The sequence below is a fragment of the Rhamphochromis sp. 'chilingali' genome (assembly GCF_963969265.1).
Source record: "Rhamphochromis sp. 'chilingali' genome assembly, chromosome: 14".
NCBI lineage: Eukaryota > Metazoa > Chordata > Actinopteri > Cichliformes > Cichlidae > Rhamphochromis > Rhamphochromis sp. 'chilingali'.
In genome coordinates this window covers 33,861,160-33,886,926 of record NC_137941.1, presented here as the reverse complement: position 1 = coordinate 33,886,926, position 25,767 = coordinate 33,861,160, and the positions used below count along the sequence as shown (strand labels likewise).

General features: G+C 40.3%; 1 protein-coding gene across 1 annotated transcript; it reads left to right on the top strand.

Moving 5' to 3' along the window:
* The first annotated feature begins 1,170 nt into the window (after window positions 1-1,170).
* Window positions 1,171-25,767, top strand: ubxn4 (UBX domain protein 4). The gene is made up of 13 exons (XM_080902049.1): window positions 1,171-1,358; window positions 2,336-2,438; window positions 3,425-3,453; window positions 5,837-5,955; window positions 6,804-6,951; window positions 7,291-7,369; window positions 8,144-8,198; window positions 12,093-12,257; window positions 14,703-14,830; window positions 20,695-20,797; window positions 22,398-22,529; window positions 23,979-24,196; window positions 24,994-25,767. Exons 1-13 carry the CDS (start codon window positions 1,274-1,276, stop codon window positions 25,130-25,132), a joined length of 1,503 nt encoding a protein of 500 aa, XP_080758175.1. The 5' UTR covers window positions 1,171-1,273; the 3' UTR covers window positions 25,133-25,767.

Below are 25,767 nucleotides of genomic sequence, written 5' to 3'. Positions count from 1 at the left end.
AATAAAACAAAATAAAAACAAAACAACAAACACGAAAACACCAGACATTATAATACAGACTTATAATTTGCACCGGTGTTTTTTCGAAATTCTATACATGAAAAGTGAGCGCGAGAGCCCTCGGTGCACCTGCTTGCTGCTGAAGTCAAAGTAAACTTTATTGTCATCTCCGCTACAGTCCAGTATATAGAGAGACGAGACGACGAGGCTCCAGTTACAGCAGTGCAAGTAAACAAACAATATATATAAGAAGAGTAAGAAAATAAAAATACACTTTAGGACTAGGGATAAAGGGATCAATAACAATTTAAAATTTACAGTTTGATGATTTAAAGTCTCACACACAAGCCGTCGAAAGGGGAGGGGGGTTTCCAAATAGAGCGCATTTCATTTATAATGTTGTAAATCCAAGCCTCACAGGGAGAAAATCTCAAATCTCAGAAATGCACCCTAGACAAAGTGAATCTGTGAACTAAGATGTAGGTGTGTTAGATCATGTTGGGTTGAGGGATGGGTGTTCATACTGGAGTGCAAAATTAAAACCAATGGAAGATGGACAAGAAAAGTTCAAAGCCATCAGGTCCTCAGTTTAGAAAAAAGAGAAAAGAAGAGGAAGAGAAACGAGCAAAAGATACAGGGAGGGAGTGTTCGCCCAGGGCGCCAAACAGGCTAGGACCGCCACTGAGAAGAACAGTACCAAAAAAGATGTGTCACAGTTTATGGATGATCCCTACATAAAATGCTGTTAGTATTTATGTCTCTTTTAATCATGTTACTCACGAAGCCGTGCTAAGTTTGCCCGTCACTATGGCAGTGGGTGGGCCTGGACTCCGCAGTGGATCTGCCCATTATCCCATTTCTTATTAAATAAACACTCTTTTCTACAGTCATGGGCGCTTCATTACTCCCCATAATTCTTTAGAATGTAACTGTGTTGATTTGACACATGGATGCAATGAACAAGAGGAGAGGTGATTAGAGATCTGTAAAGTTTAGGGCCAGGGAAGAACAGAAGGAGACTCTTTTCGAGAATAATTAATTAGCATAGAGTTGAACCGATTGTAATTAACTAGTGAACCTGAAGGAGGCAGTAATGCAACACTTAGGATGCTGATTGTCGTTAAACTGGAGAGAAGAAGAGAAGCTCACGCTGCAGCCAGCTGATGTGCGCTGTGAGCGGAAGTAGAAAGTGACAGGCTGACTGGGCTTTAGGTTTGGTAAGCCTAGCTGCTCATCCGTGTCTCCAAAGCAGAAACACAGAACTCAGCTTGCAATGATGCTTTGGTTTCAGGGTTCAATTCCCGATGCCATTAAATCGGCTAAACAACGGAGTTTGGTCTTTGTCGTTGTCATCACAGGTAACAGTGGAAAACATGCGAAAACTCTACATGGTGCTAGCCAGTTAGCGTTGGAAGCCATTGTAGCCATTAGCTAATTAGCATAGTCAGTGTGGTATGAAAGAAGTCGTCATATGTATTTGATGAATACCCATCGACAGCAAGAATACAGAAGTCTAGTAACGTATCTATGGTGTACACGGTGTGTCGGTGTAACGTCCTGTGCAACAGCACCTGCTGTCCTCACAGCTGAACCGGGCTGACGTAACGCTAGCGTTAGTTGTTTGCATTCCGCAGGCCAGTCCGAGGATTTCATAAATGACGGACCGTCCGTCCACTTCCAGAACAGTAGCCGAGTACACTCGTGTGGCCAGCCGCGGCGCCTTCGTCGTTACATCACAGTATGACAGGGCACTCTGGAGCAAAAGGAGCTCCACATAGTCAGCATGGTTCACGATATGCCGCATATATCTCTGTGTTTTGTAATTAATCAGAAAGCGAAATGTAAAAAGAAACACATTTATGGAAAGGCCTACGATCATATGTATAATAAATAACGAATTATAAAGAACTAGACCCATGGCATGGTCTCCTTTAAACAGCTCTCTACAATAAGTCTCAGCATCACACTGGACCAGGTATATAAACAGCCTGTGTTAGTAGTATACAACAGTTTATTGATTTTAATGTGACTTTTGATCTGAACAGATGTTGTCAAGCACAAAGCTGACACAAAGTGAAAAGCAGCTTCTGTTTTCTGTGGGGTAAAAAAAGGTTTTGTGTCTCCGTCCTGGCACAGTTGTGTTTCTGTAATACATCAGTGCATCACAGAAACACTGAGAACAGAAGAGAGAAAAGTGGATCCCAGATTACGCAGAGGGACGTTACTGTAAGAGTTGGAAAAGATGAGACTTGCACTCTTCTGCAGTTCCATCTGTGAAGCTGGACCCATAGTTTTGACCACATGTCTCATCAGTTTTCTGTCACTCTGTCCTTAGGAGAAGATGAACAGTCAGCACAGCTGATGTCCAGCTGGGAGGATGACAGGGTCTCAGAGGCAGCCCAGAAATGTTGCGTGGCCATCAAAGTGGAGGCCAAGAGGTAAAGAGTCATTTTAGTTGAAAGTAAACTGCTAAATGATGAACCAGGATTTAAAGTTACCTGTGTGGAATTAACTGTACATAAAATCAACAATAGATTGAGGTGTACTAGCAAAACTTGCTGTGGCGACTTTAAAATCATATGACAGGGTGCTTCATGGATGTTTGTAGATATGATCTGTTACACATCATTTTGTTTCAGCTTCTCAATATTGAATCAGTTGAACATGACCTAAGTCTGTGTGTACCCTGTCTCCTACTCACCGTGTCGGCCAATCTGAATGAAACTCTGCATAAACATTGTCATAGGTACGGCGATTATGAATATTGATTGACATCGCATGTCACAGCATGATTTATTGACATAAAAAAGTTATTGTATTTGGCGATTAGACCCCGATGATCCATCATAGCAGGATGAATCACAGCAGTGATGGGATTTGAGACAGGACGCCCTGGAGTCTAGACTCTGGTGGCGATGAAGATGAAGACTGAGGCTTGGATGGAGCTATGACTGAGGTGTCTGAGGTGGAGATGGGGAGGAGGTTGGTTGCATGGACGAGAGTCTTTTTAAACCAGAGGCTAATTGGCTCAAAGAAGGTGGACAGGAAGATGATTGGACTAGAGTAATGATGCAAGTATTGAGCTTGACAGTGTGAGAAAGTAGAAGAACAGAAAACCAGACCTTATTAAACTTATGCATAAACTTATTGTTTTTAAAAAGATGTGTTATAAAGTCTTCTGTTACCTGTTCGTAGCTTAACAGTCACCAAAAATTGTATGTGCTGTGGAATTTTGTGTGAGTCACCACTAAATGGAGAATGAAGAATTTAGAAAAGTATTGATCATTGTGGGTTTTTGCCTTTTGATGTAGATCTCGATCACTCTGTCAGTCTAACAAGCATTTGATGTAATACCTCTAAACAGATGTTAATGTACATGGAGTTAAACCATGAAATGTTTCAATTTTTTCTTCTTTCCCCACAGTGACACGTGTGCACAGTTCTCCCAGATTTGTATCCTTCTGTTGTGCGAGGTTTGAACTTATTAACTAAACTTATTACTGACTTGTCTTTGGGAACTGGGTGTCTTGCCGGAGCCTCACAGTAAGAAAGTTCTGACTTGATCTGATTTTAGAGCTTTCTGTGAGCACGTTTTGCTTGTGTGGCTTTTCTCCAGGCTGCTGTGGCTTATCCTCACAGTTCAACAAAGGAGTTTTTAGAATTGTTGCTCAAGACAACTTAAAAACTTTACACAGAAGTCTGCCTTCATAGAAGCAAAATCCAAGGAAATGAAGGCAGGCTTGAGATGCTTGCAAAGTACTGTAAATTGAGACAACAGATGCTGATGTTAGCCCATATTTCTTAGCTTGAAACTGAGGTCACAGTACATGTTGCCTCTGTTTAGATATTTTTCTTAACTTTTAACTCTTAGCATTGTTATATTTATACTATTATTTCTAAGTTCTCGTCTCTTTTTAATTTCTCAGCCTCTGCTGATGATAATGTTGGGCACCTAGTAAACTCTTTTAATGAACATTGCCTTGCCATTATGATCAGGTTGCTCCTTACAAATATATAAAGTAATTGCTTTAATTTTACCTAATAGGCTGAAGGCTTTGGCTGGTGTTTCTGTCTCAGCACTTGACTGATTTTCCCCCTGTTTATCTGGAAGGACGTTCTCCTTTAGGGCAGCTTCTCCTTCTACACTGCTTGTTTGACCTGCGGTGTCTCTCAGGGTTCCATCCTGGGTCTGTTGTTATTCTCCTTTTACATGCTTGCTTTAGCCGGTATCATTCAATCTTTCTCTGGTGTTTTGTTTTTTACCATTTTTAAGCCAATGACATTCGATTGTAAGTAGAGCAGGGCGATATGATCAAAAATATTTATCACGATATACATTTGAAAATTTGGGATAACGATATAACTGACGATATAATTGACACTAGACAAAATACTTTACAACTCCACAACTTTATTAGTGCAAAAAACCCCATTAATGTATTTTCACTTAAACAAGCAGCTGTCTTTTAAGTGCATTAAAGTTATATAAAAATGTAACAGTGCAAAGGCAAATTCCTTGCTGACAGTTTAACCAAAAGGCATTTCCAGTGGAAATTGGCCGACATATCCTCAGCATAACCATGTATAATATCCACAAAACTTAAAAAGAGCTTATACACACACAAGATGTTGAAGCACATTACGTATCACTCCGCGAGGCTCCTGCCTACGATAGCCTTAATGCTCCGACAATCCATCAAGCGGTGCGGGTTCGTAGCTTAGCAAAGTCGTACTGAAACATTTGAGAGATTTTCGAGCGCCGTGTACATAAACTCGTTTCGAGGTCAGTAAACACAACCAGAGTTCATACATAAGGCACACGGGATTATAAGAGGCACTGTCGACTTTCAGAAAAATCAAAGGATTGATTTTAAGTGTGCCGTATTTTCCAAGCAACACGGTAATAACGACGGCCCGCTAGCATGCGCTACCAAAAATAGTGCTTTGTTGTGTATCTGAGGGACGAAAGCTAAACCACTTCCACACCACTGAAGCTGCAGCATTTTTACAAACCAGTTCTGGTTCATCCGTTTCATTTAACGATCTGCTTTCGCTCTTCTCATTCTGCGTCGCCGCCATGTGCGTATGTAAATATAGGCACTGCGCATGCGCGTTTTACCCATATTTTATCGCGATATTTCATTTTCCTATCGTTGCCCAAAATTACACCGGTATTACCGTGAACGGTATGATATGGCCCAGCCCTAATTGTAAGTGTCTTTTAAGCCTCACCAGCTGGATTGGCTGTCCACCCTAGTTGACTGTTAATCCCGCATTAGTGACCGGCTCACCGATAATTCCCTCATTTTAAACTCCAACAAGACTGAAGCCGTGATTATCCTCCTCCTCAGATACACTCAAGAATCAGTCAGACAATTGAAGTGTTAATGACGTGTGTGATATGAACTGAGATGGTAAGGTTTAAAGCCTTCAAAGAAAATAATGAGAGTAATGATGAGAACCTGCTACCAAGATCCATCTGCTTGTAACTAATGACTGGAATAAGTAACGTCGGGCTTGAATGAATGAGCACATTTTTTTTGCAGTTCTTAATGTCAGTTATCGTATTGTCATTTTTAGAAGGAAATGCAGTAAAGATTGTGCACATTCATGCTACCCTCACAAAGTCTCGTAGGTCAGCAGGCGTACTCAAATGTTTGGTGTTGTTTTGGTGTATTGTGTTTATTGGCAACCCTTTCTGCTCTGTATGCCTGTGGACTAGAATCCACTAGAAACCCTTTTAATGTAAATGATGTGTGCTATTTAAAGACTCAGTCAGTTCACATCACTCATGTGAGTTGCTTGAAACTTGGGCCTTAACAAAACCACCCTTAAGATCCAGTGGTGTGCGTACCATCGAGCTTCTTCATTGGAGAGAACGGGATTCCTTTGGAGGTCATCGCTGGAAGTGTGTCTGCTGAAGAACTGATAAAGAGAATCAACAGAGTTGATCAGGTACTGATGCAATGTGTGAATTATGTACAGTTACTTTTACAGCTACGGGCAACCCTACTGTTAATTATTTTTTTGAAATAACTGTTCCTGGAGTCGTGATTCTATTTTGCAGCTCAGCAATGTGATGTTTGTGTGTGTCTGTGTGCACATGACAAATTCTTTTAAATGAAGATGGCAGCAGAAATCAACCATACTTTGTCAGTACTTGGTATCCCGTTGGTAGAGAGATTGTGCCAGAGACCCTTTAAAGACTCACACTCTGGCCTTTGTAATGAGGTGACAGGTCATTTTTGTTTGCACAGTCATGCTGCACACTGTATCAGTGCAACATTATATTGATGTTAGTTAAAACTTGCTGCTTTTGCAGTGGAATTGAGGTTCTTTTATCTGCTCATGACGTTAAAGTTCCATATGTTGTGAGGTTGAGCACGTATGATTTTATAGCCCTTCCAGTAGTGAGTTTCATAATATACAGTGCTCATCAAATGTATTAGACCACCACCCAATGTTACACATGAATTATACTTCTGTGTCAGATCTACGTCGTAATTTACACCACAAGGAGAGCCCCACCAAACGCAGCAGCCTTGTACATAACCTGGTGTGTACCTCCTGAGAAATGTAACTACACGTAGCGTTGACAGATAGCACAACGACTTGGAAGGTTGTGCTGTAAGGATACCAGTTACTATGTAAGCTGGGACATGAATTTCCTGAAGAATGCCACAGCTGCTCTAAATTATCAGTATTGGTAATAACCAAATACATGTAATGTTTCTTGGTTAACACGAGATATTTAATTCAAATTATTTTTTTGTGTTATGATTTTTCTCCCTGCTTTCTGGTAGATGCACACTCAGGAGAGTGGAAGTGGGACAGTGTCATCAGAGGCAGATGATCCTGTAGCGACCAGCTCAGCCACAGAACCTGCCTCAGCTTCAGCAGTGCCTCTATCATCTACAGAAACCACAGAGCCTGTAGCAGAAGCAGCAGGAGGTGATTGAGCCTGCGCCACATACTTAAAAAAAAAAAAAAAAAAAAACATGTCAGAAAAAAAAGTCCACCCTAGATTTGGGGATCATGTGTGATCGCTGTTCAGATAGCAATACCTGCTGTTAATGAAGCTATACAGCAAACAATCGTTGTTAACTGAAGATCTGAAACGGTCACTTGTTCAGACCACTAGCTGTGGAGATTTTGATCCATTTCCATTTTTTGATGGATCAGGAATTTAACGAGGTTGTGTGGATGTAGGGAAAAGATTATGCTCAGACTGTGTTCATGCTGACAAGGTCTTAACTCTGTGCTTTTCTTCTGCGTCCCTGTTCTACATAGTGTCTCCCTCAAGTCCAGAGAATGCATCTTTAGATCATCCGACTCAGGGTGAAGAAAACTTGGATGCTAAGGTGGAACGGTGGGTACACAAATGCATGTCAGGCTGAGTGTGATCTAAACAGAGGATGTTCTTTGTGTTAAATTGCAAAAAATGGCAACTTTTACAGCAGAATAACAATCAAGTCTAATGTTTCACTGCAGTATTAATAAAAATGTGAGAGTAGCTTTGTGAAGCTGTGCTTTGATCTTTGTGTTTGTAAGCTTAACGTCTGAGACGCTGCTTTTTTGACCCCTCAGCTATAAAAGGCTGATATTGCCAAAACCCTACTGGGCGGGTGGGCAACGTGGACAGTTTGGAAATACGATAACTCGTGAACAAGGCAACATGTGATTTTTTTTTTTATTTTTTTATTTTTTTTTTTTTATTAAATTGATAGCAAAGGTGGAGCTACTAAAAATCTCTGATGAGTTTGCCTTCCAGTGACCTTAACCTCAAAGTCAGGTCGACTTTTCTGTAAATGTTCACATTTTCATCATAGATGGGTCTATTGGGAGGCCCAGGGGTAGCACTGGTGGCTGCCAGTATTCTCCAGGGTTCTAAGACACAAGCTTAGAACCCTGGAGAAATATTGGCAGCGTATTAAGGTGTGGCGTGATGGATGTCAACCAAACCTTCTGTGCCATAGCTCGATTAAAACATTACACGTAACCAGCAAAGAACAACAAAGACTCAGACTGCCAAGTTTAATCATAATTAATTTTGGCATTTCGGGACTGGGTTACGATTGACATGAGACTGGAAAGATAAAATACCAGCTCGATGTGTGATTGGATCATTTTCTTACTTTGTCAGATTGACCAAGAAGCTGGAGGAGAGACGAGAGCAAAGAAAGAAAGGAGAAGAAGAGGTAAGACATTTTGAACACTGAAAACTGTTTAACCAGAAAGAGCACAGTGTTTGTAGGCCCTGGTTTTTTGCAATGATGCTTACATAAAGTGAAAAGTGTAATATCAGAGAAACATAACAAATCCGATGCCTGGCCATAGCATAGCCCATTTATCTTTGTTTACGCTAAGGGAACAGTCAGACCACACTTGAAGGATTTTCACCATGTGATTCACTGGGGCATCTACAACAGCAATGTGTTGTTTCAACAGATATGAGTTAATTACTTTTGAGCTGAGGTCACACGAGGGCAAAGTGGGCTCTTCTGTGAAGGTGGCGTGGTGTTTTGATGCGCTCTGTTTATTCGTAAACTCTGCTTTGCATTCAACCAGAACTTCTTACACCAGAGATAAGCTGATAAACATAAGGGCTGCAACCCATTAAGACTTATTTCTATCATTCATCACCTCAACTGCCAACATTTGGACCGTTCTTATTCACAACGTGAGACACCGTAGGAGAGGAAAGCCAGACAGTGTGCTCGTGTGTCTCTTTCCTCTCCAGTGTGTCCTCACCAGTGTTGGTCAAGTTACTTGAAAAAAGTAATCAGTAACTAATTACTGATTACTTCCCCCAAAAAGTAATCCCATTACTTTACTGATTACTTATTTTCAAAAGTAATTAATTACTTAGTTACTTTTTTAAAACACGATTTACAACCTGAATAGGTGATAAAGTGATAGATCTTTCAGCCCAATTCTACTTTTTCTACATAATCCATCATACAAAATGTAATCAAATGGAAAAGTCCCTTTTTAAAACTTGTTTTATTAGTTTTAATCTTTTAACTTTATGCATCAAGCAAAAATTTAATTACATGCAACATTCTCTGACTGGAAGAAATTTGTTTAATATTTAAACCTATTTTCTGCACATTCCAGCACATAAAATAAAAATTTTTTTGGTGTGTTTACACTCACTAGATGCAAGTAAAACACAGCAGAAAATAAATAAAATCAAAGACTAGCGGTCCTTTTGCTCTATTTTCACCTGTAAAGCAGGAGTAGGGAAGGCGGAGGTTTACCCTGGTGCAGGTGTGCCGCAGCGGGCAGTGGAAGAATCCGCGAGTTTCTCTGTGAATTTCCCATTACGTCGTAGCGCACTCGGTGCTTGCTTGGAAGTTTAGGGGTTTTTTTCGCTGTAAAAAGAAGTTTTCTTCCCACGCGCAATGGACGCTAATGTTTTTGTCACTTTTTATGTAATCAAACTCAAAGTAAGATCAGTACTTCCACACTTTAAACGCTGCACGCTCATACTCTCTCCCGCACTCGATATATGATCCATTGTTGATCTGCACACAGCTGTTGTCACGAACCTCGCACTCACTTACGTCACTGTCATGAGACAGTCTCGCCAAAAAATCACGGTTTTAGTAGCGCAGTAACGCAGCGTTCCTACGGGAAAGTAACGGTAATCTTATTACCGTTTTTGCAATAGTAATCCCTTACTTTACTCGTTACTTGAAAAAAGTAATCGGATTACAGTAACGCGTTACTGCCCATCTCTGGTCCTCACAATAAAACAGATGAACTCCAGCGATTGAGAGGGAAAAACAGAGACCCCTCTTCATCGGCTGTTTTGTGGAAATGTAGCTGTGCGGATCAATATTGGGCTCTGCGATGCAGCTGGCAGGATTCCACTTCTTCAGAGCAGATTGGCACACGGAGATCTGCAGCAAGACAAAAGCTGGAGGAATCTGTGTTTATATAGGCAGTGGTTGGTTTAACCATGTGACTGTTATTTAATAACATCGCTATCCTTACCTAGAAACTTGTTTCATCCACTGCAAACCTTTTTCCCCGTTTTGAGTATACTTCAATTATTTTGCTCAGCGTGATTATTCTTCCAAAGGCCAGCGTACAGGAGGCCCAGTGTGTGGAGTGAACAAACCCAGAATCCTCAGGTATTGTTCTTGGTGATTTTAACAAAGCAAACCTCAGACAGGAACTCCCCAAATACAGACAAGTTATTAAATGTCTGACCAGAGAAGACAACATTTTGTTACGTCATAGTAAACAATGCCTACAGCTGTATACCATCATGCACCAGGGTGAGTTATAATGATAAGTCCTGGTTCCCAGCTAAGGAGGCCAAAGCAAGAAAAGAGGAAGTGTTTCAGAGTTGAGACAGCGACTGTTTCAAGTCATCAAAGTAAAGGTTTAGCAAGGCAGTATGAGAGGCTAAACAGACAGAAGAAAATACAGTGGCCGTCAGCTTATGACTCTCCTTCTGTCTGGAAAGGGCTCGAGAAGTTAACCAATTACAAACCTAATGCCACCCAGTCCACCAACAGATCACCAACAACCTGAACAGCTTTTTCTGTCACTGACAAACAGTGAAAGAGTTACCTGCCCACCCCCCGACTCCAATACAGGAAATGGATTACTTATTACTAGGGGCAAGAATCTGGCGATGTGATATATATCACAGTACAGGGGAGACGATACGATATATTGTGATACTAAAAACCAGACTATATTTGTGATATTTTAAGACTGAATTTAATTGTAGGAACTAACAGTAAACAGTCCAAACTGTTAAATGCTTAACATCTCAACCAAAATAAATTTCACTAGAGGAAACAAAAACACTTGCTCTTTAAGTTCAAAAGAAATGGAGAAATTAACATCTTTATCAAAGTCATTTCAAATAAATAAAAAAGGCAGTCACTGTAGTGTTACGTTCCCCTAAAAGGGTCCAGGCGATGAGAGAAAGTAACAAAAAAAGGAGACAGAGAAGCAAAATGGTTAAATTAAAGAGTTTTATTAAAGGTTCTATTAATAACTCAACTAACAGAGACTGACAAGCCGCTATCACCATTTAAAGAAACAAAACAAAACTGAAGCGTCGGTCAGTAAACTGAAAAGTAAGTCAGAAAAGGGTTAGTAACTAAGCCAAGCCACCAAGCAGGACCAAACAACCAGCTGCAGCCACTCACATGGCACTCTGGCACTGGAGCTCACCTTTCTCTTGGCTGAAATACTTTTACTTGCTGATGGAAGGCAGCTGTACAAAAGAAAAAGGTGGCACCTAAGGCAGGAGAGCTGGTAGGACCACACAGGCAACTTCAGGAGGAGGCCCCGATAGGGCCGTAACAGTAGCAACACAAACACAACTACTTTCATCAAATATCAACTCTTTTGAATAACATGAAAAAATATGTGAACAAGGTAACATTGAGGTCTTTCTTATTAAGTACTTTGATTTTAAAATACTAACCCAAAAAATGCTCTCAGCAACATCAAAACAAAGCACTTTTATGTTACTTTAAGATACACGAATATAAACTGCCTGAAAAATTAACCAAGTAAATACTGACAAACAATATGTGCTATTACAATAAAGTACAGCCCTGCAATGTCCATCAGTAGAACACTTTTTGTGCAACCTGAAAAAGGAAATTTACTCGTCTTCCAATGTAAATAAGTGCCTATGAGACGGATGAGACCAAAATATCAAACTCAAACCTGACATTTTACATGTTCTAACTGATGCTCACGAGCGTTTGGTACCACAGTGTGTTCAAACACTGCAGACAGAGGGGGCTGTAAGTGACCCGGAAAAGTTTGAACACCTGTAGGAATTAGTAACACAAGCTTTCAAAGCTCGATCAACCCCCATTGGTGCAGAACAGCTTTAAACTGTGTTTAATCCTTGTTTTTATAGACAGCGGCACTTTTCATATCATGGGTATTGTCAGTAGTGCTTTGTTTTCATTTGGTGACTAATTTGTTTTGTAGTGTTCCTCTTAAACATGTTGTTACAGCTCTGACCTGTTAGTAGTGTGTTGGATGATGTCTTTTTAGAATATGAGCCACTCCACGCTTAACCTACCTGTGTTTTGTCTCTGATTCAGAATGAAATCAGAAAGGAAATGGAGAGACGGAAAGTGGGGAAAGACATGCAGGACTTCAAGAGGAAACAAGAAGAGGAGAAAACCAAGCGACTCTTAGAGGAAAGGAATAGAGAGAAGGCAGAGGAGAAGGCTGCCAGGGAACGGGTCAAACAGCAAATTGCTATGGTAACCTTATCTGCTCTGTTTGGAAGGAATACCAAAAACAATCATGTCCCCCTCAGAGAAATCTGTCCTTTGTGTTTTACATCATCAGACCTTTAGATAGTTGTTAAGTTATATATTAACTTATGCTCTATTTAGCATGTGTTGAGCTACTGTTGCGAAATCAGTTTTACCCCGGTTCTTTTATTCGTCGAGGCATCCAGAGACAGCACCGGAACTCAGTAGTTATTTCACAAAACCTTTATTCATCTTTATTCATCTTCATTTAAGCATGCATCTTCTAGAAGGGAAGCCTTGCCAGGCCGGTGCCCCCCTGCAAAATCTTCCCCCCTTTGTCTGTGAAACACAGTTTTGTAGGGGCGACCCTATCATAAAACCCCCACGGTGGGCTGTCTGTGTGTCTATGTGCACGAGCACATGAATGCCTACATGTGCGCGTTCCCGCATGTCTATGTGAGTGCTTGTGAGTGAGTGTGCGTGTGGATGTGTGTGCGTGACAGTTAAAACACTGTGGGTGTAGGTGACTCCCTAGAGGTCATAAAACCCATCTCCCTTCCAGACCACAGTTATCCAGTTACAAATGTTGAGACCCCCACCCAAACATTCTCTGGGGAATTTCCACTCAGCATTAACTCCTCTCTGTTTTACTTTCACAGTTCAACTGGGGAGGGTCTCCTATACTATACTCCTAAGTTCATGACACAGTCAGGCCTTTATTACATTGAGGGCAGTGTCAGTGTCTCTACAATAATTCTAGATTCTATGTTTACACATTTCTAAACTCTAAATCAGCTAAACATTTCTACACTACTTGCAGTATATATCTGTTTATCCCATTGTGGTCCCAGCTGTAATGGAGCGAGAGGTCAGTACACACTTGTACAGGCTGGAAGTCTGTGGAAGGGCTAACACAGAAAGTCCTGAAACACCCCTGCTGTGTCAGCTCTGTGACAGGAAAGAAAATGGATGGATGTGTTTTCATTTTGTTTTGGGTGAAACTTGAAAGAAAGGCATCAGAGCTCAAATGTGACATATTTAAAGTCTTTATACAGTATTTTCAACATGTTGACTACACACAAAGCACACTTGTAGGAATCCTAGTCTCTTCAGTTATAGCAGTTTGTGTCACTGCTGAAAAAAATGTATCAGTAAGTTGAGCGTGAAGACTTCGGTGGATGTAAGGCACATTTTAATGGATCGTTTACATGACCCCATTGTTCACCCCTACAGAATTTTTTTCAAATTCATTCAAAACTTTTTCAGCTGTCTTGTTTACAGACAGAATGACACAAGCGTAGATGCAACCAAAAACATAACCTGGTAGAGGTGATTAAGTGTAGTCATGTGTTAGATTACTGGATTACAGACATCTTAACAGATTTTCTAACGTCTGTTTGAATTCCCATGCTAAGGACAGTTGTAGAGTTTACTGTGAAAGACCAAAGGTTTTGACAGTAAATTTTATTTCAGTTGTTGTAAACATCTTATAATCTGATATTTGAAATTTGCCCCACTCACATCCTGGGTGTAAAGGCGTCTGGGAAAGGATCTAAAAACTGGATTATAGATGGCAGACAGTTGGTGTCGTAAGCCCCGCCCTCCGTTCAAAGATGGTCGTTCACAGTGGACATAGATGGCTTCTTTCACTCCTCTTTCCATCTTCTCTGTCCAAAATGTGAACACTGGCATCCTCGAAAGAGTGACCTTTGTCCTTTAGATGCAGATGGACCGCCAGGTCCATGACCCTCTTGGGACGCTCCCATAGGGCTTAAAATCTGGGACTCTCCACCAGTTGCTCTTAGAACCAAAGAAGCTTCTCGAATGTGAGGTGAATCGTCTTCAAGGAAACTTAAAGAAATTCCAGACGCTTTTCTTTCCAAGCTTCTTAGACTACGATGACCTGGATCACTGAGGACATTCACAGACATTCTGTTTTGCGTTCTTCACTTTCTACCCCTCAGCTGTAAAAACCTGGTGGGGTGTTGTTGTCACCCTGCTGAGTGAGCAATGTAGACACCCAAGTTTTTAGATGCAGTAAGTCGAGAATGATGCGATCTAGGAACTTCAAATGAATACAATAGGTACATCTACTAAAAATCTTGGACGAGTTTGAATTTTGACCTCAACGTCAGAGTAAGTTTTCCAAAGATCTTGTGAATTTGATAACTTGAGAACAAGGTTACATAGGATTTTGAAATTAATACCATAGGTGTGTGTACTAGGGGCTGAGGGGTAGGACTGGTGACTGCCTGTATTTTTGTACTATTGGTTTTATTTAATTGGTGGCTGTAACAGAGTGATTTCCCAGTTTGGAGAGAAAATAGCATTTTTATTTTATCCTGTTTTTTATTTATTGCAAAAAGTAATTGTTACTACAGTATTGCATTACTTTGGAATGTGTTGTGCCCAACTCTGGCTGTATCTGCTTCCTGTCTTTGTGTTTTGCAGGACCGAGCTGACAGAGCAGCGCGCTACACCAAAACACGAGAGGACGAAAAGGCTGCTAAGCTGGCGCTGCTGCAGGCCAGGCAGGCAGAAGAGGAGGCCAGGAAGGAGGCATTAGTTAGGGAGAGGAGGTGAGTGGACCATTTAAATTTAAGAAGTAATGTACAGCAATCACATGCATTATTGAGTCAACTGATAGGTGAAGCGAACAATCTCTTCACATTTAGAGTCCGACTGATTTTTAAGACTGATGTAGATATTTGGTTAGTTAAAATTTGATATGTGAGCCAATATTTTTCCTTTCAAACTAATAAAACCTAAATATCTCCTCAACATTTGTTGTGTAGTTACATATGAGTCCTTAATAAGATGACAATGGTATTTAAAAATACGTTTCTTTTATTGTCACAAGTTACTTGACTGACTGTGCTTGGATCAGCTGCTTTTTGCGATTGTGGCGTTCAAAACCAACATGGAAGTTGCAAAGTGCCCTCTGGTTGACAAACTATACAGTATAATATGGTTGAAGGGTGTTTATCCAGTCCTTTTTTTACTTTAATTTTCTCATACCAATATATTTTCAAATAGCCAATATTGGCCTTGAGCTCTAATCACAATCTGAATGAGCATCCACAAAACCCACACAGAACCCAAAAGATCCACTGCCAGTTTGAGAATTGCAGGTTAAGTTAGGGCACTGAGAGGAGATCCAGCATTATATGGTAAATTGACTTCTTATATAGCACTTTTTCTGCTCTACCTGAGCACTCAAAGCGCCTTGTTCACCCATTCAAATAAGCACTTTTTTTCTATACTTTTCTGTGTAAGTGTTCTCTAACAGTCACACACATTCATAGTGGTTTATACTCTAATGGATGCATCAGAGAGCAACTTGGGATTAGGCATGCAGACTGGAGTACCAGCCTTCTGATTGGTGGATGACCTGCTCATCTTCCTGAGCGACAGCCACCCCACATTTACATTTGATTTCCTGTTTGTTTCAAACTGGACTTATGACAAAAGGGACCCGAGGCATCATCATCGATTTTGGTAAGTTTAATGTGTAATTTGTTATCTGTTCAGTAATGAGTCTCAGCTAGCTAGCGCACAGTCAGCTATCAGAGGAAAGCCAGGGTAGATAATGCATGCACAAAAATGAAGTTCCTTACCCCAACTAAGGAAATCACTCTGTTGTGCTTAAATGTTAATTAAATGTCAGTGCTGTTGTTTAGCTATTAGCTTTGCTGGTCATACTGTAGTCGACTGAAGGATGTGAAGATCTGCAGCAGGTGTTGAAACTGTTGACATGAAAAACTGAGAAGTTATTAAGCTTGCCCCAGTCAGTAACCATTACTGTGCGTTTATTGTAAGTGATAGCAAGCGGAACTTGCTATTAAATGTAATTATGAATTTGCTACTAATGACAGGGAAAACACAGTATTAACCAAAGATAAATTACTGAGAAATCTGAACACTTTCCCACAGTATTTTGGGCTGAATTCACACACTGTTGGTGATATTAATTGAAATATGGATTAAATACTGAAAACACAGCTGATAACCATAAAATAAAAGAAACAGGGTTTAACTAAAGCTGTCTATGTGTGGCTGAGCTGTTACAGCTCAGTTTGTAATTCACATTAAAACTAGTTAGAGCCTGGTAAACTCAATCTGTGACTACTGGCGTTACATCAAGGCCTTATCACATCTAAAACTATATACAAAATTAAACTTTAACAAAGCAAATTGACCTCTCCTTTCATTTCATAGAGCACTATCATAAAGCTCCTCATCCGTTTGCATTGATCATTTACATTACTTACCGCAGTGAGGCTATTTTCACCACAAGCTGCGCTTGTTTCGCACTTATAGGAGATTGATGCTGTCTCCGTTTTACAGGTGTTTCTGTCTCCCATTTATAATAACTTGAGATAGGCAAGCTGAGAAGCCAGCAGCTATTTTCTCATGGTTTACACATTGTGGATACATTTTTGGCCTTTGACAGTAAACTGATCAGAGACTTTTGCTGGTCTGAGATCATTTCTGTGGAAAGCTGTGTTCTGTGGAAGCACAGCAAGCATTACCGTGTAACCAAGTTCAGTAATTTGTCATTGTATTAGATCAGAGTATAAGAGATTGTGTCCTGGGGATCTCCTCCTAATTCTGGACCAGGGCATCACTGAGCTCCTGGACAGGGCATCACTGAGCTCCTGGACAGTCAGGTGCAACCTGGCAGTGTCAGCAAAGCATCATTTCCCAGAGCTCTTCAATTAGATTTAAATCAAGCGAGCTTGGTGGCCACTCAATGGCATCAATTCCTTAATTCTTCAGGAACTGCCTGTATACTCTCACCACACGAGGCACCAGGAGGAACCCAGGACCCACTGTAGCAGTGCAGGGGTCTGACGATGGGTCTAAGAATTTCATTCTGGTACCTAATGGCAGTCAGGGTGCCATTGTGTAGGCTGCATGATTTAGGATGTTAGTGAGGCACTTTGAACTCTTCTTAGCAGAGTTCGAACCACATATGAGGAGGTAGAGAAATCATTTCAGAGAGCCAAGTGAGCTGGAGTATTGTTCAGCTGTGTGTCTGAGGTAAAACTGTATTTATTTTATTATTTTTATATCATTGCATATTCAGTACAATTGCGCAATTTGAGCCATGAGTGCAATTGTTGCCAAATGCAGTGATCTGATTGTCGGATCCGTTTATTCGGATCCCAAAATATTTTTACCCTTGAAATATTCACATGAATTTTACACATCCGGTGTGAAAGGGTCTTTACTCTGCTCAAAAAAAGTTAATCGGTACAGTGCTTAATCAGTCTTTTAAAAGGACAAAATTTTGAGAAATTTTTCAGCACCACATTTTAATATTTTTATTACAAAAATGTAGATACATACTGAACACATCAAATATATGAAGCAAGATATATGGAATTATGTATTAAAGAAGAAATTGATTTAAAAAAAAAAAGTCTGATATTTTAGATTCCTGAAAGTAACCACCCTTTACTTTCCAAAAGTTGATTCTGTTCATCTGGACGTTTTCAGTGGGAGAAACGTTTCGTCACTCATCCAAGTGACTTCTTCAGTCTCAGATGACTGCAGGTTTCCAACTTTATAAACAGAACATTACCACAATGACTGAAACTAGCACCACTTAATGAACAACGGGCTGTGAGGTCAGTTCCTTCATCATAAATATGCAAATTGTCATGACCATTGATTAACAACTACTGATCACAGACCACTGATCAATGGCCATGAGTACCATTCACAGAGAGTTGGGGAATGGCTGCAATCACAGCATTGTAAGATGGTTAAAGATGTACCCTTAGGCCCCCTAATTGATTCAGAGAGGGTATTTCCCTTTTCACGTAAATGGCTCCTTGACTCCCCGCACAAACCAGTATTCTCTCCTGTCCAGGATGTGTACTTCCTCATCGTTGAAAGAGTGTCCACTGGCCTGAGCTGGGACTGAAGAAGTGACTTGGATGAGTGACCAAACGTTTCTCCCCCTGAAAACACTACGTCCCGAAGAACAGAATCAACCTTTTGTGACCAAGCTGTGTAAGGGCTATTTGACAAAAAAGAAGAGTGATGGAGTGCTGTGCCATACAGCCTGGCCTCCACAGTGACGTAAACCCAATCGAGATGGTTTTTTGATGAGGCGGACTGCACAGTGTAGGCAAGAAGGCCAACAAGTGCTTAGCATCGAGCAGGGATAGCTCAGTAGGTAGAGTGGTCGCCCCATGATTGGAAGGTCGTGGGTTCTAATGCACTGAATGCAAGGCTACCCTGAGGCATCCTTGTGCAAGGTTTTGTCTCTACACATTGCTCCCCCTGGCGCTGGACTGGTAGCTGCCCACTGCTTTGCTGAGTGAATGGGTTAATGTAGAGGAGGGGTTTGAAATTAAAAATCTCTGGGAACTCCTTCAAGACTGTTGGAAAACCATTTCAGGTAACTACTTTATAAAGCTCATTGAGAGAATGCCAAGAGTGTGCAAAGCAGAGGGTGGCTGTTTGAAGAGTCTAAAATATAAAACGTTTTGAGGTATTTCTTACTTTTTTTGTTTACTACTGTGTCCATTCATAGTTTTAATGTCTTCAGTGAGAATCTACAATGTAAATAGTCACGAAAATAAAGAAAAATGGATAAATGAGAAAGTATGTCCAAACTTCTGACTGGTAGTGCATGTTGTCAACTTCTAGGGCAGCAGATTAATATAATTGTGTTAATACCTCTGTATGTTTTGCTCTGTTTTTTTTATTTTTTTTTAATGTTGACAATGCTTGACTGGCCTGATCTTTGCTCAAAATAGGTAAAATAGTCTGCATTAGTAAAAATCTAAGAGCTGAGAAAATCAGGACCTGTTTCAGGACAGGGATGGACTTTATTTCAGCTTTGAGGGACAAACTGAACAGTTAACTATTTGTGATCATTGTTTTCTCTTTGTGATTTCAGGAGCTGCCCTCCGATTCAGAGCCCAGCAGCACACAGAGACGACATGGGCAAATCATTCTACGTGTCTAGTTCTTATACTGAACACACTTGTTTTTATATTGTAAATAAATCTAATTACCAAATACATCAAATGTATGTAATGTATGTATATATTAAAATTAAGTGATACCTTAAATATAAGTCATGACAAAAGCACGTTATGAGCTGTCAGTAGAAACTGTAGTTTCACCAACAAAATAAAAGAGAAAAAATTCAATAGGGATTAAATATGTTAATATCATCATTATATATCCACACGTACTCTGCTTCTCCTACTTTTGTATTTTAGGAGTATAAACTGTGATTTGGTGTTTAACAAAAAAAAATCCACTGTTACAAGCCGAAAAGTTGCTAATCTAAATGGGCTTGTGTCTGATACAAGTATGTTTTGAGAAAAATTAAAGCTGCAGAATAGCTGACACATAAATGTTAAAATAATGATGAAAGCTCTTTTCTTATAGCCTTCTGTAGGAAATTAGTTGAAAAGGAAATTTTCCACTAATAAGTGTGATGGCTGAAACCCAGTGGTGTTTCCCACTTGAGTTGTCATTCTTTTAATATTTTATCTAATTCTTTTCTGTTGATGCCGCTTTCTCCTGTAAAATGCACTGTGAAACAGCACAAATGTCATGCAGTAGTGTGCAGTGAAACAAAATCTAAAATATCCACTGATTCTTTAGATGACTTGGTTTGGAAATCTTTGACTTGGCTAAGTTTGGCCACAATGAAAGCGAGGATGATCACCCTCTTCATGTAAAACAGAGTTTGGTGCTCATGACATTTGTATCCTGTTGGGACTAAATGATGTGAATTTGAAACTGTAAACATTACCTGATTGTGTTAGGAATAATTGCTGCTTTTTAATCACTGTGAGGGAGGGAGAGTGTACTTTATGTGTCTGAAAATGTGAGGAGTAGTTAGATAACAACTCACGCATTTCAGTTTGTGTAAATGTGAAGGTCTCGCCTCGTCACACCACCGCCACCGCTGAAAGCCTTCTATAAGTGATGTCACCAATGGATGGATGTTGCACGTATTACACAACAAAAGTGAATGAGACACGAGGCAATTACAGAAGATTTAAAAAAAATGTTAAGACTGAATCCAAAAAACTAATGTGAAAGTGGAGAAATTATGTGTTTTTGTTTTTAGTGCAACTATAAATTAGTATGAAAATGTATCAAGTTGAGTTTACTTTAGGTAACCACGTGGAGTTTCCACAGCTTGCATTATTTCAATAGATAAACTACTATTATAGCAATTTGCTAACTTGAATTGTTAAAAGTCAATATAATGCATATCGAAAACATGACTAATTTATACGTGTACAATACAAAGTTCCCAGGCTCTGGCCCTAAAAAGTGGTTTCCCCTTCAGCAGGACTAACCTTTGCTTGACTGTAGCTTCCAGCAGTTCTGTGAACAGTCTGATGTGCATGTGTATATGCATATGCTGCTCAAATTTTATCCTCTCCTCGCTCTTCTTCAGTACCATAGCAAGGATCCAGTTCCGCCTCCCAGACGGCTCCTCCTTCACCAACCAGTTCCCCTCACAGAGTAGACTGCAGGAGGCTCGAAACTTCGCTGCTCAGGTCTGTCTTGATTCTTGAATTTCACATCCTCTCTGCTCTTGTTGAGCAGTCCAGATATCCTAATATATAGATATTGGGATCAGGTTATCTTTGTCACAATTGGCTCAAAGGATATGACAACTGGGAGACCACACACAGGCTTTTAAAGGCTGTAAGATATATTAATGAAATAAAGTAAAGAAACTCAAACACAGTTTAAATGTTACAAAGGCCATAACAGAACATAACCAAGGGAGCATAATGAGCCACAGACGGGGAGAGACAGAGGTTCAGTCAAAGTGGCTTTATAATGCACCATGACTGGATTTCTCTGGTGTGCTGCATCTGTAATTGGGTCAGCTCCTGAGACTTAAAACATGCGGTTGAACTACTAAAAGCAGAAGACAAATCAATAGGTCTGGCAGGACACCTCTCTCTTTCCAAGTGTTTAAGGAGCAAGTTAAGATATGTAGCATCTTCCACTCCTCTGTGGGGCTTGTAAGCAAACCGTAGAGGATCCAACATAAAGTCTCTTGCCTGGATGACTGTGGGACAATTACAGCATCCTCCCAGACACTAAGGAGATGTTGTCATTTTAAGGACTGATTAAAGATGTTGTGAAACACTGGACTCGGCTCCTTCGCACACTGTTTAAGGAGCTGTCCACTTATATTGTCTGGTCCACGGCACTTTTTACCTGAATGTGAAGAAATTTCTCACAACTGTTATAAAAGCAGTTTAGAGCATTGACAAATTCTGTGTGAATTAATACCCTCTAAAATATCCTGAGCACTGGTCTTTGCATCCTGGATTCCTACAGTGTTTTTTTTTTTCTTTTCTTTTGCAATACCAAGCCAAGTCCAGGTTATTGCAGACATTTTATTTTCGAAGAGGAAAAAAAAAGTCTTTGTTCACAGCCAGCTGGATTTCTCCTCCTCAAATTTCTGCGGATCGATGAAAGGCTTGTCGGCTTGTTTAGCCTTTAGGATTTCTCCTTTCAGCTCTTTGGTAGCTGTCTGCAGCTCTGATGCCTCATTCTTTAAATTGTGGACAAAACTGCCCAGATTGCTTGAAGACATCCCATTCAGTGCATTGGAAACAGCCCCACAGGCAGAGCACTGCTTCCTCATTCCAGTTCTTAATGTACATGATTTGGACTTTTTCCCTCCTGACAACAGTTTTATAGCTAGGCAGATGTACACAGTTATGATGTGTCGATCCCAGAGGTGGGAATCTGAGGGATTTAAGAAAGACATGCTGATAAAGGTTAATGTTTTTGGGTGTTTTTTAAGACATACATGATTATAATCATCCAAAATAAAAATTCGGGGCACCAGGGATAGTGTTTGCACAGTGTTAACAACTAGAGACAGAGGCAGGCCTTCTGGTGAATGTACACTGTGGTACTAAATGTATCGCTTTCAGCTGTAGTGTGTAATGTATGTGTGGGTGCGCTGCATTTTTGCTAATTCAAGCATCAGGATGATTTTCTGCTTGCTGATTTTTGTAGCCTGTGTGTTAAACAAAGCTCTTCATTATTCAGAGTATGTTAAAGCATGTCACCCAGCACTGTATCACTTCATGCTAAGTCACTGTAAAATGTTTGTCCTGGTGTCCTCAGGAAGTTGGCAACCGCTATGGAAACTTTTCCCTCGCAACCATGTTCCCTCGGCGCGAGTTCACCAGTGAAGACCTAAACAAGACTCTGCTAGAACTGGACCTGGCTCCAAGTGCTTCTGTTGTTCTTTTGCCAGTGAGTAGTCTACTTTTTAGTAGTTAGTTACTAAGTTACTCAGAGAGTTTCATATTCAGCCCAGGCCTTGGCCTTAACAGGTTTCCTTGGCAACAATTGAAGTTTCACCTCAGCGGGTTTAGCAGAACGTGGAAATCCCTGCGAAACCTAAAAAAAAAAGTTTCTTTCTACAAACCTTGACTAAATTAAAAACTGCAGATTTCTTTTATGGTTGGCAAACATTTACGATACTCAAATGTCTTAAGTCACTTGTCATTGCTTTTCTGAAGGAATGTACTGTATTACCTTGTAACTTTTTACCCCTCAGCCATAAAAGGCTTGTATTGTCATCCTGGATGGACACAAACTTGGACGTCCAAGTTTGTGAATGTGATAACTAAGAACAAAGTGATTTAGTAGTTTCGAATTGATACTATAGGTGAAAAATCTCAGATAAGTTTAAATCTCAGGCCAAGGTTAGAGCTCAAATTTTCTGAAAGTCTTGTAAATGTCATAACTTGAGAACAATGGGACCATTGCCAGTATTTTTAAAGTGGTCTTGAACAGTAGTTCTCCAGGCTTAAGAAATTACTTTCAAGTCAAGTCATCTTTATTTATATAGCACATTTAAAAGACATCAAGTGTCGGCCAAAGTGCTGAACAGAGGGATAATATAATAAAATAATTAAAATAGAAAGAAAACATTTTAAAAAAATAATTGTAAGACATGTAAGAGTATATAGCATATAATGTACATGCATATATGCACATACATATACAAAACTGTACACATTCACACACAAGCACACATATGTGAACATAACGTATATACACATACAACACCATCCAATAAGATAAGAGACCAAATAGACAGAATCAAAAAGATATCAAAGTCCCGTTTTTTCAGGGTTTGCTGTGGTGGTATTTTTATGTTAAGTATTCTATTATACGGGGGGCTTTCCAGTACAGTGAGTGGATCTGGGCAGGTAAGCTGACCCTGAACCACTCTCGCCTCAAGGCACTTTATGTTGCAAGGTAGACCCTAAATAATACGCACAGAGAAAAAGCAAACAATCATGACCCCCTATGAGCAAGCACTTTGGCATCAGTGGGAAGGAAAAACTCGCTTCTAACAGAAAATAACCTCCAGCAGAACCAGGCTCAGGGAGGGGCGGGGCCATCTGCTGTGACGGTTGGGATGAGAGAAGAAAGACAGGATAAAGACATGCTGGTGAAGAGAAACGCAGATTAACATGTAGAGGGAGCCATGAAATTCTCTGAAATTTTCTTTGACTTATGCACAAACTCAGTTTAACATAGAAAAGTGTGGACACACACACACACACACACACACACACACACACACACACACACACACACACACACACACACACACACGTGTGCATGTTTGAAAAGGTGAATCCTTTTTAAATGCGCCTCCTGTGACAGTGTATGAACTCTTCTTCTCAGCAATCAGGCAGGCCTGCAAACACAGTGGTCCAGTCCTCTGGTGGTGGCATTTGGGCAGTTCTGGGTACACTCCTCTACCCTCTGCTGGCTGTATGGAGATTTCTCAGTTCCTTTGTGTTTGCAACACCACCCCCCTCTGCAGCATCTGTCCAGCCCAGGGGTCCCGCTCAACAGTCCAGCTCTTACAACAGCTCATCAGCCTCAAACAAGGCAAAGAGGTGAGGGCCATTTTGCAGTCTCCACACATGTAGAAGCACACATCATTAATGCGCATATAATGCGACTTTAATGAGGTTCTTCTTAGGGCTAACATTGAATCCCTGATTTTCTGTATTTTTTTCTTGCAGAAATTCACATTAAAGGCCTTTACACCTGTGTGTAACATTTGTGCAGATATTTCCTATTTTTAAAAATATTTTTTGTACTTAATTGTTCTTAACGCAGTCTTTCATATCCAGCGCTTAGTGTCATTAGACATATTTGCAGCATTTCTTTTTTTTGACCCAAGCTTTTTTCCACAGTATTTCTGATCTGACCAATCAGACCACTGCATTTGACAACAAGTGTGCAGGTAGCACAAAACATGCGCTGCCACTGAATATACAAATAGTTTTAAGTCAGACACACAGTTACATGCTGCTCCGGGTCACTCAGCTTCGTGAAATTACTTCTCTGCCTCCTCAGATGTGCACTGAAATATGTACAAAAGCTTCCATGATGTTCCTGCTGAAGCCTCCTGTTGGGAATCGGATGACCCAGAATCTCAGTTTTTTCTTTTCTTGTCTAAAAACATCAAGACCAACTCATTATCGCTTGATGTCGACTTCCTTTTTCTTTCTTCATTTTCAAGTTTGGATCGGGAAAATTCTAAATGTTGTTGTTTTTTCACAACGTGTGATGGCCTTAATATAATGACATTTTTAGAAATCAGATGTATTGTTTCTTTTTCTTGATTTGGAGAGTTTATGTTCTGAATGTGGTAACTGGCTTACTGTCCTGTTATTTTCCATTTCAGGGGAAATCTCTCCAAACACACGTTGGAGAACCGTCCCAAGGAATTCAAGAAAGATGGTAAAGTCTGTAGGCTCAGGACTCAGGAGGACAGTGAGGATGACAACAACACTTGGAATGGAAACTCCACCCAGCAGATGTAGTACATTCAGTAACAGCAGCTTCTCCTTCCTCTCACTCTGTTGCTGTGAATTAGTTCAGTCTGACCAGTTCCAGATTTCTGCTGCACGTAGACCTGATCTATTTTTCGTTTTCTCTTACTGTGTTCCAGCCCTATGCTCTGCAACATGGGTAGCTCGGTTATAATAATCCACAGAGCCTCCTTTGGGCTTAATCTCAGTGCTTTGTGTTAATTTTGACATGATTCTGACACTTAATTAGGCTCCGATTTTAGCAGGTTGAAACCCCTGCGACCATAAAAGACTACACCAGCACCACCTCTTTCACTTACAGCTCCTATGTGATTACTGTTAAGTACATGAGACTGTTAAACCAAACTGACTTTGTGGAGAAAATGACAGAAAAGAGTTGACCTACAGGTCTTGTAATCTGAGTCCAGCTTTATGTTTTGGAGTCACTGCGTTTTGAAAAGCGCGCACTGGTATGTCTGCTGCTGCAGTCAGAGTTCTACCAAGTGAGACGCAGCACACCTTCACAGGACTGTTGGGATTAGTTGGCAGTGGGTGACTGTTGTAGTTCTTCTAATTCAACATTAAAAATCAAAGCAGCTTGGTTTTGTTTTGTTTTGGGTTTTTTTTTTTTAATAAAATCACTTAAA